Source organism: Gopherus flavomarginatus, chromosome 4 (assembly GCF_025201925.1).
Source record: "Gopherus flavomarginatus isolate rGopFla2 chromosome 4, rGopFla2.mat.asm, whole genome shotgun sequence".
Classification (NCBI taxonomy): Eukaryota; Metazoa; Chordata; order Testudines; family Testudinidae; genus Gopherus; species Gopherus flavomarginatus.
In genome coordinates this window covers 6,100,561-6,111,204 of record NC_066620.1, presented here as the reverse complement: position 1 = coordinate 6,111,204, position 10,644 = coordinate 6,100,561, and the positions used below count along the sequence as shown (strand labels likewise).

At 42.5% G+C, this 10,644-nt stretch overlaps 1 protein-coding gene across 2 annotated transcripts in view; it reads left to right on the top strand.

The window, feature by feature from the left end:
• Window position 1: 1 nt before the first annotated feature.
• Window positions 2-10,644, top strand: part of CFAP61 (cilia and flagella associated protein 61) — a 193,042-nt gene continuing 182,399 nt past the window's right edge. Inside the window, exons 1-6 of one of the 2 annotated variants that reach the window (XM_050951285.1) lie at window positions 2-71; window positions 2,888-3,038; window positions 4,729-4,879; window positions 7,616-7,692; window positions 9,252-9,319; window positions 9,683-9,809. In XM_050951285.1, coding sequence (XP_050807242.1) covers window positions 2,896-3,038; window positions 4,729-4,879; window positions 7,616-7,692; window positions 9,252-9,319; window positions 9,683-9,809 — 566 coding nt within the window. In that variant the 5' untranslated portion in view covers window positions 2-71; window positions 2,888-2,895. Of the gene's footprint in view, window positions 72-526; window positions 616-2,887; window positions 3,039-4,728; window positions 4,880-7,615; window positions 7,693-9,251; window positions 9,320-9,682; window positions 9,810-10,644 lie in introns of those variants that run through there. The other variant, XM_050951286.1, reaches the window with a different exon arrangement.

The window sequence follows — 10,644 nt, the reverse complement described above, 5'->3', positions numbered from 1 at the left end:
GCCCGGGTTGTTGCCACAGTAACGGCGGCCGCGCGTCTCCCAGCGGCTGCGGCGGAACCGCTACGTCCCAGGTGAGTCGTCGCCGGTTCCTCAGCGCTGACCCAGGGGGACCACCGGACGCACCGCGCCCGACGGAACATCCGCGACGCTCTGGGAGTCCGGGGAGGAGGTGCTCACGGGACTGGGACACCGCAAACCGGGGCCCCATATCGCACACCTCCCCTCAACTTGGGACTACGCGTCCCCCCCCCGGAGACTACAACTCCCAGCATGCAGCGCGTCCCATTGCCGCCTTCTCTCCCCCGGGTCCGCTTTCCAGCGCCTGCTCTGCGCTGCCCCCTAACGGCCCTCTCGAGAACTGCAGCTGCCAGAGCTCGCCCAGGGGGTCATGAGCACCCAGGTGCCGGGGATTGCGGCCATCCTGCTCTTCCCTACATTGCTGGGTGGGACGGGCATGGGAAAGGGGTTGCAATGGAGAAAACAGGTTGGCTAGCTGCTACCTGGCTCTTCCCTTGTCCTTGCAGCCCCACTTCCCATGGACTCCTGTTGGCACCTGCAGACCCATGTGCCAGTGGCAAGCCAGCCTGTTGAAGGACTGTTGTTCCCTGTAGAAAGGTCAGATTTTTGTGGCAGTGTAGCAATTATTGTAAATGCAACAGGATCACCACCACAGAGTCGTCTCCAGACAGCAGATCTGTGCTAGCAAGGCAAAGGGAAGACTCCTGTGAGATAATGAATGTCCCACTTGTTCTAAAATGCAGCCCAGACTGACGGCATAGGGCCAAAGCTCACCCCCATTAGGGCCAAACCTCAGCCCACTCCCAGAGTCCTCTCTCCCTCAAACCCAACAGCCCACTGTCAGGATAGTCCTGCAGTTTTCAAACTTTTTGAGCTATGTTCCCCTACAGTCACCCACTCTCAGTTACAATTCTTGGTTGCACCTCCCCCACCCAAACAAAAATAGACACAATACCCCTTTTGGTTTTCAGGATTGGCAAAGGTGTGTGATGGTCTCTGGGGGCAGAGCCAGCGCTGGGAGTGGAGGCTGCTGGGAGCAGAAATCAGTGCGGCTGCAGTGGATGTTGACAGTGATCCACAAGCTTAGAGTTAAAGTTTCTGCTTACTATTAAAAGTTAAAATTGAGATATATGGTACAATTACAATTCTTAAAAAGCCTATCAGTTTAAAAGTGTGGACATGAACAGTTAAGGGAAAGTAGATAAATATTCAAATTCAGTGCATACAACCTTTTAAGTAAATGTGTATTAAGTGGAGCCTTCTCTTTGCCCATTCTAAAAATCAGCCTTCATTCTACTCAGTACACTCATCATTCAACTATCAACTCTCTAACAAAATATATCTGTCATCATAAGTATTATAATTTAAGACATTTATTTAAAATATTGTTTACGCAGGAAAATATAATTAATTCTACAGACGTCATTGCCATTTTCTTCTCCACTGTTCTGCTGTATGAGGCAGTCTGAGATCAGTGGCCTCTAGTGTATGTGTAGCATGGAATGAGTAATGCTGGATGAGAAGTCTGTATCTGGAAAGTGAGGTGTCTGACTCATTAAGATGGTGAATGTGGACGGTAAAGTGAGGTTCCCAGTTCCTATTGGGACAGTGGATGGGGTAGACTGGATCTTTTGCCCAATACTGGAATGGTGGATGGGAAGGTGTTGGTTCTGGAATGTATATTGGCAGTAAGGCCCTATTCTGCTCAGAGAACCACATCAATGTAATTCCATTCAAACAAGCTGGTCTCTGTGCGAGCAGAGAGATGCGCAAATATAAACATGCAGGACTGGGACCTCTTATACTGCATGGTGTGGCCTCTTGACTATAATGGGAAGTTGGGGTGGGCTCATGTCTCTATTAGAGGGGACGATATCAGATGAGATGTTGGTGTCTCTGCCCCATATTACGCAGGTGTGCTGGTAGATGTTCTGAGAGAGGATGTGTGGGCCATACTCGGGATGGTGGTGGTTTGACTGGGGTTGCAGCTGATACTGGAAATGTATATGATGTAGGGTATGAGTATAAAAGTTTTTCTAGTCTATAGCTAGAGTCTGGGTGAGGATGGCGAGCACAGTGAAGATTTATTTATTTATTTGTTTTTGACTGGGCAGTGTTATATTTTACATATAATCTTGTATGTGAGTTATTGTATGAACTATGGTGGTATTTGAACTGTTCATTTGCATACCTTAATGCTTGGGGTTTTTTACTTTAAATTGTGACATTATTGGATATGTATACATTTAAACTTTAATGTTAGGTGGCAACAGAATTGAAAGGTAACTACAGTAAGTTTTTGTTGGTTAATCACAGTTGGACTGAATTCATATCACATATTATATTATGAAACTGTTAGGTATACAAAAGACAAAATGGGTTACAAGAACACTACAAACACACTGCACATGGAACTGCAAAATTGATTTTTATTTGCATCCAGGGTTAGGGCTATTCAGTAAAACCTTCCACTCTTCCTGAAGTGTAAATAATCTTACTGATTTAAAAACTTGGCTTTTGGACAAATAGTTTGAAGCGGTTGGATACTATGATGATGAGCATTATAGAAATGTCTACAACTAAATGTGAAACCATTTCATGCAGTTGTTGGCCATTAAAAATATTCCCTCACTGTACAGTAATGTTTTAGGTGGTAACCATTATACTACATCCAATTTGAGACTGTGGTTTTCAAAGGGGCCTATAGGAGTTAGGCACTCAGATCTCATTGATTTTTATTAGGATTTAACTGCCTAACTCCCTTCCTCCCTTTGAAAATCCCGTCTAGAATAACTAACTTCATGGCTGAAATCACTGCAGAAGCCATTCACATTCGATAACAGCAGTGTTTGCTTTGTTTTTGCTACAGTATATAAAATGACTGCAATAACTTCTGCAAGAGGAAATACAGAAGTGGTCAATGTCAGAAGAACGGAATCACATGATATTTCTGGTATTATCAGTCTCAGCAGCTATTTTACTGAAAAAACGTTTGGAAGGATTAATGTCATCTATCTTTTGTAAGTAGCAACATTTTAAGAACATACATGACATTCTCCTCAAGGTACCCAAAATCATAAGCCACCGTGTTACCTCTCTGCTTCAGCAAGAGAGAGCTTTGCTGGCTTGTGTGTCAGCTCCCTGCCTTGTGACTCTGCCAGTCTTAACCTTGTCTTGCCGGTAACAATCAGTGAACTCCAGTTCTCAAGTTCCCCAGAGAAGTCTCTGTCAGTATCCTGTTACTCTCACTTTGTTTCAATATAACAGCACTGAGATAATTCATAGTAAAACTAAGAATATGTTTCTTAATAAAGAACATAGATACCAAGGGTGAGAGAACCTGCCCAAAAACTGGGGGGTCAGGGGCCAGGGCCCCCTACCTCTACTCTTCCGCCTGAGGCCCTGCCTCAAGCCAGAGCAGGTCGGGAGCCACAGACTCTCCAGCTGCCTGGGGTGGGGAGGCCAAGAGCAGCCCACAGGCCCCTGGCCCAGGGAAGGTGGAGGGTCCATGGCACGGCTCCCCACAGATGCCCTCACTGCTCTTACCATCTCCGGGCTGTGCCCACCCCCCAGCTGGAGCCAGGTCCTGGTAAGAGCTGCATGCAGGCAGCTGAGGGGAGCCACGGATCCTCCTGCCCTGGGTGCGGGGCGCGTGGGATGGGGATTCGGGGTGGGGATTCAGGCTGAGGGCTGCTCTTGGGCCCCTCTAACCTGGGCAGGTAGAAGGTGCACGGCATGGCACCCCACAGCTGCCCAGAACCCTGGCGGGGCTGCAGCTGCTGTGCCAGCCTGGTCAGGGAACAGGGCCTCGGGAGGAAGAGAAGGGGTCGGTGTCGAGCCCCTTCCAAAAAATGGGAGGGCCCTGGCCCCTTCCATTCCGGTGCCACTGAGTGATACTAAGCAAGAGTAAATGAGGTAATTATGGTTACAAACAAAACAAAATAAAACACACTTTCTAGTGTCCAATTCTTAACTTTAAAAAGCTACAATCTTTGTCTAAACAGCTTTCTCACTTACATCAAGTTACCAGCACCTCCAGCCTTACAGCAAGAGGACCCAAAGTTCACAGAATCAGAAGGTGCTGTTCCTTTGTTCTCTGAGTGATGGATAACATACTACTTGTGTCATGTGTAGGATAATAGAGTAGTCAGTAAATACCCAGTAATAAATCAGACACAACTTTATGGTCCATATTTTCAAAAGTGTCCACTGATTTTGGGTGCTTCGGTTTCTGTGCCCAGCTTAAGATGTCTTGGGCTTGATTTTCAGAAGTGGTGAGTACCCACAGCTCCAGCTGAAGTCAGTGGGAGTTGCAGTTGTACCTCTGGAAGACTGGGTCCAATATGGCTCAACTGTATGGTCTAGGTATACTTAATCCCACCTCAGCGTAGGCAGACGGACTACATGACCTCTTCAGGTCTCTTCTAGCCTTACATTTCTGTGATTCCGTGAAGTTGGGCATCTAAAATCAGAGAACCCCAGATCAGTCACCAGTTTTGAAAATGTGATTGTTAAACTCTCATGATCCCACAGAGAAGATGGATTTACTGGCAGGAAGTGTTTGCATAGTGAGTATCGGCGACCCTATCCTCTGGTTCCCTCATGATGCTGTTGAACAGTTGTTAACCTGAAGACTAAGAAATCTAAAATCACTTTCTGAATCTTCTTTGTCATTTCTTTAACTTTTGCAAATCAAAATTGTTTCTGCAGAGAAAAAGCTAACTTTGCTGTGACACTCAGCAATGAGAAGAATGAGGTTATTGCCCATGCTGCATTTCTGGACTATCCAAATTGGAATCTTGTTGATCAAGCTGATTGGGAATCATTCTTACATGAAAACTACAGTGATGAAAAGTGCACAGTAAGTAATTATTTTTTTTTCAGATGTGTTTCACTTGAGGGACCTCAACTTGGTTTTCATTTTGTTCCTTTTGAATACTGTATGTGTTCAATTTTTGGAACAATATGGGGGGGAAACAATTCAATTGCAACCAGTGTTAAAGAGATGTATTACCCTTGTTACATGTATTGCTATTTCCTGGGATTTGGAAAGATCAATATAGAAAATGATATTCCTTTTACTGGAGATTTTTGTTTTGTTTTCCATTCCAAGTGATTTCTTTGTTTGACTAAGTTGGCTAATGGGGTGTTCTACACAAATGTTCTGACTCACTGAAAGTAGATCACTTGGGGTCCTAAACTTTCTCTGCGCTAGAAAATTATAACATATTAGATTTTATAACATTACCTCTCATCCTAAAGCACTGTAAGTTTTTACAGTATTGCCAGCTCTTATAATTTTATTGAGAGTTTCGCTATATTTGGCATTTTTCTGAAAGCCCTAGCTCCTGGAGTCAAATCATTAAGCAAGAATTTCCGCTTTCCTTTTTTCAGAAAAGGAAATTTCTAGCCCTTTGTGGTTGTGGAGAAAAGCTGAAAAATTTGAATTCTAAAGGCTCAAAACCCAGAAGGCAAATAGAGAAACCCAAATGTATTATTGTTCAGCCAGTCTAATGATTTTTGACCATCTGGAGTTGTCAACACTGAAATTATCCAAGTGATAGGCAAACTGCCTAGAAATAATGTTATCCACTAGTGATATTAGGCAACTGTTTTAAAGAAACTATCAACTCCAGTAGTGCCATCTGAAATTGTTGTGTATACTGTTATAATAACTTTAAAAGTTTATTTTAATAACTGAAGACACCAAAGGGAAAATGCTATGTTTTTTTCAGTTTGTTTTCTTTGTACACTTGACAGTATTTTGAATACAGTTGATCCCACTATATTGTTGATGGTGCATGCTTTTCCCCAGGCAGTGCATGGGGTGCTTACCAATATCATCATCAGCAAAGCTGTGACTGAACCTGAAGAGACAGTTGGGAGAAGTGTGTACAGAGAAAAGGTGGAAAAGAGAAAGCTTGAGCACGTGTGCTGTTGTTGCTCCCATTCCTGCCCTGAGTCCTTTCTGAACATGGGCAAAAAGCAGAACCCTTTTTTATATTTTTAAAAAGAGGATTTTTTGAAATTGAGGATATGTCATTTTAAATGTTTTTTATGGTCCTGATCCAGAAAAGCAATTCATCATGTGTTTAACTATAGCCACATGAGTATTCCTGTTGACTTCAGATGAAAGCTAAGTTAAGCACATGCTTAAGTGCTTTATTGGATTAAGGCATATCAGAAAATAGAATTTCAAAAAATTCAATTTGAAAGTGTCTCTTTTTCAGAGCGCAGCAACACTAAAATAGTTTAAGGTCATAAAGTAAAGTATGCTACATCCAATTAAAATGTCAGGGGCATTTCCATGGGCAGAATATAATTACTCAGACTGAAACTTGGCAGGGATGTCTAGATTAACATCCCTACTCAGAACCAGGATTGGAACTGAAGTTCTTGATTCCCAGTCCTACACTTGGACCTCTTTAACAGACCAGTCTCTGTTTCCTCTCTCTCTCCTCCATCTTTCTCTCTTCCATAATACTATACGTTAAAAAAAAGAAAAAAGGAGGTGGAGGGGAGACATCTCTGTTTTAGAAGTGGATTCTGACATTTAGGGCCAGGTTCACTGGTATACTCTGGCTGCTTCCTGCTGCTCCAGCAATGCAAAACAATAGTAAATCCAGTTTAGTTGGCCAGTTATTCCATATTTATGGCTGCTTTGCATTGCTGGAACCATGTTCTGGCTACATTGCATATTGGTGAATCTAGCCTTTAGATTTTAGTTAAGGATTAAAATACTCAGCGGATCAGGGAAAATATCCCTATCTAAAAGGCTAAGAAGAAAGGAAAAAACATTGAAAGAAGTGATCTATCTGTCTCTCTGTCTAAGCGAAGCTTTCATTGTCTCATCATTTGGAATAAGGATGAAAGGACAAAACTGCTGAGCAAATTTTAGTTTCCCTCTCCGCTTCAGGAGTACTCCTCTGGCTGACATTTGTAAGGTTAGCTCTGCAGAGCTGTATATGCCAAGTATGAATCTTTAGGCTGACCCTATTCTAGATGGAGAGGTAAACATGAGTGTAGCTAATATAGGATGATATAGTGTAAAGGTTTTATTGGCATGAATTTGGGATGGCTGGATTACGTAAAGAATAGCCAAGTCACGTGAATTATTCAGGCAATTCGTACATTTTCATATGGTAGCAATGTTTTTGGGTCTCATTTTACAGAATAACTGTTTTAGAAATGTGTGATTATTTTGTTCTCTGTGTAAAAAAATTACAAAGTGTTTTCAATCAAGTTTTGTTAAATTAAAAATGTAGCTCTGGTGCTTTAAAATTTATAACTGTAATATTAAACTTTAGTGTAAGTCAAATGTTTGGGATTTTTGTTGTTGTTTTACTGCATAGAGAGAGACACACACACAAATCCAATCATCAAGACCCTGCTCCTGCAGACACTTATACACATGAGTAAATTTACCCATGCAGTTAGTCCCATTTAGTCAATGAAGCTACTTATGTGTGTCAAGTTACTCACATAAGTATGTACTGACAGGATCGGCAATTAAATTTGTAAATTAAGATTTTAATTACTTAAAACACTATTTGTGTGATTTTATTTTATTTAATTCATTCGTTTCTTTGTACTATAGCCTCTGAATACACTGTTTATGCATCTTTTTGTGGCAAAGGATGAATACGCAGTTGGATGTGCCCAAGAAATCATTAGGTGAGTTGATGTGTAAGATGATGCATAGTGAAGCATGTGCAATTTCCTACTAACTCTCATCTGTAGAGACTGTGGAATTAAAAGATGGTGATGTAACAAAAAAAGCTTAAAGGTCTATATTAAAAAAAAAACAACACTAAATTTCTTAACAATTTCAGTATGTGACATGATATGCCACAACTGTGTGTAGCCTGATATACATTCTAGATTTCAGAGATAGACTCTTACAGTTCTGAATATTGTAATCCTAACAGTGTAATCTCTTGCTATATCTTTTGCTGTTATTCTTGACATAAATATCATGCGGTCATTGGGACAAATTGTTTTTTTCGAGTGGAGGGAGAAGAAGGTTCGTAGTGCACAGTTGTGCAGGAAGCCTAAAAGCTGTGGATATTTCTGAAAAATCATTGTCTGCAGGTTATCCTCTGAAATATTTGTTAGGTTCAGACCATGCAGTACAAATAATACAATACAGCAAAGTGCTTGCTCAAATCACAGACAGAGTGCTGGTTAAGTTAGTGAGATTCAGCGCACAGCATCCCTACATAAATAGAGTAAATTGCCTTTGGTGCTGTTTCTGTCAGTTTTACAGTTATCCTGTAACTGTAAAAGCCAGCCAGAGGTGAAAGTAAGCTGGTATGGTCCGGAACGGCATACCGGCAAGAGCCAGTACACCGTGCTGGACCGCACCGGCTTCCGTGGCGGAGACTTAAAGGACTCTGGGCTCCCCACCGCAGCAGGCAGCCCTGAGCCCTTTGAATCCCGCCTGCGGATCCGGCGGCTGAGCTGGGGCCGGGATTTAAAGGGCTCAGAGCTCCCACGGCTACGGGCAGTCCAGAGCCCTTTGAATCCCGCCCGCAGCTCTGGCGGCCGGGCTGGGGCCGGGATTTAAAGGGCTCAGAGCTCCCGCGGCTGCAGGGAGCCCAGAGCCCTTTAAATCGCACCCGCGGCTCCGGCAGCTGGAGCTGCAGTGGGGATTTAAAGGGCCCTGAGCTCCGCGGTGGCCAGGGCCCTAGGCCCTTTAATTTGCCCCTGAGCCCCGCGGGCTCCCAGCCACCTCTGCAGCTGGGCGCCCTGGGTTGATTTAAAGGCCCTGGGGCTCCCAGCCACAGCCGGTGCCCCAGGGCCATGAAATCTTGAGAGACACCACCTCTTCCAGTTGAGGCCACGCCTCCCTCAGGACTCTGGCAGTACTGGTAAGTCCTGTAAGTTACTTTCACCCCTGAAGCCAGCTCATCCAGATGCAGGTCAAATATCTGCCAGCAGAAATCTGGCGTCTTTAATTTTTCAACCACTGGGGAACTGATATAAAAAGAAAGCTATATGAAATCACAGGATTAGGAGATTAAAGAGAGAAATGGGGCTGAAAAAACAGTGAAAAGGCCTTAATAATTTTCATGTAATCTTTTTTGAGAAATCACATTTTAATTTTTTAGCCATGTGCATTTATGAGGGAAAATTCAGGCATTGGAGAACAAAGTTTCTTTCTTTAAGAGACTTGCTGCTAAATTTGATGTGTGTAGTTACTGAGACTAAATAAAGTAATATTGTTTGTCCAGGACAGTTTTTAAGGCAGTACCAGAAGTGCACTTTATTCTTCTTTTCGTACCAAATGATGTGGATTTAGGTAAGAGTTTATTTAATATTATTTTAATCTTAAAACAATTAGTGTAGTCTAACGTATCATTATGATTAATACAATTGTATGGTTTTGAACAAATTAACAGAAGTGATTGTCCTCTAGACCTGCGGAAGAACTAATCCTAATGTACCATTTTATACTTCGAAAAGCATAATCTTAGCTACATTGCTTAACGTTACATAAAAAGGTTAACAGTGTATGGTCCTGATCTGCCATGGTAGTAGAGCATAGCGCAGTATCATGACCTAAATTTGAAATCACATTTTGCTCAAACATTCCTACTAATGGGTTAAGAAATTTCTTGGTGAAATTCCTTGATAGTTTTTAACTTGTTTTTGTCATTCTTAGGCCCAGGCTTAGGAGGTTTTTTTGAGCAGATGACGAGTGTTCCAGGTTCGACAGTTGATGTGGACTTTACTTTGTTTGTGTGCCACAGGCACTTACATTGTCCCCAGCTGTACATTCGCAAAGCAAGGTAATATGCCTTCATCTGCTTTGTCTGTATGAGTTTGTCTGGATCAATTGAAGGAATCCTGTGACTACGAATTGAGACTGTGTCATTTTCATTAAATCACCTAAATGTCGTCTCCTCACATTTTCCAGTTTTCTTGATGACCCAAGCTGTTAACTCATGACTGCTACTTTTATTAAAGAGACAATATGTGTGAGGTAATATCTTTTGCTGGACCAAGATACTACCTCACCCCATCTTGTCTCTCTCTTATATCCTGGGACCAACAACTACGACAAATCTGCATAGTTACTTTTATTCTAATTTGTCACAAGACTAGTTGTATTTTTTGTAAGATAGGTGGCCTTATTTCCATATGATTAAACTGACGGTTTTATAGCAGTAATACAGTTTCCAGATGTTGATGTTTCTCCTATGCATCTGTTTATTTCCCCATGTCATGTTGCTACATATTTTACTGGGTATAGAACTGTTGTAACTTCCACATTGCCTCTTGGAGTATCTTGCTGTGCAGTTCCTGTTTTCTCTTATTAGGCCAAATTCTGACCAACTGGGCAAAGTCTGGATAAGTAGATTTTGCTGTAAAGGAATTGCATTTGCATAATAAAACTGAGTAAGGAGGCCTTAGGCCCAGCAGTTCTTCAAACATGCTAGTGCCTGCCTTCCTAAACATTATTTGGCACTTGTGAATTTACTCTGTACAAACCCACGGGGGAACCCCTTAGCAATCTCTACTCACTGTCTGCTTGTGCAGGCCTCCTCCATGCTGCAGAGGGGGTGCAAGAAGAAAACTGGGATAATAATCCTACTTTTCTCCCAACTTTTGTTTGTCTTATTT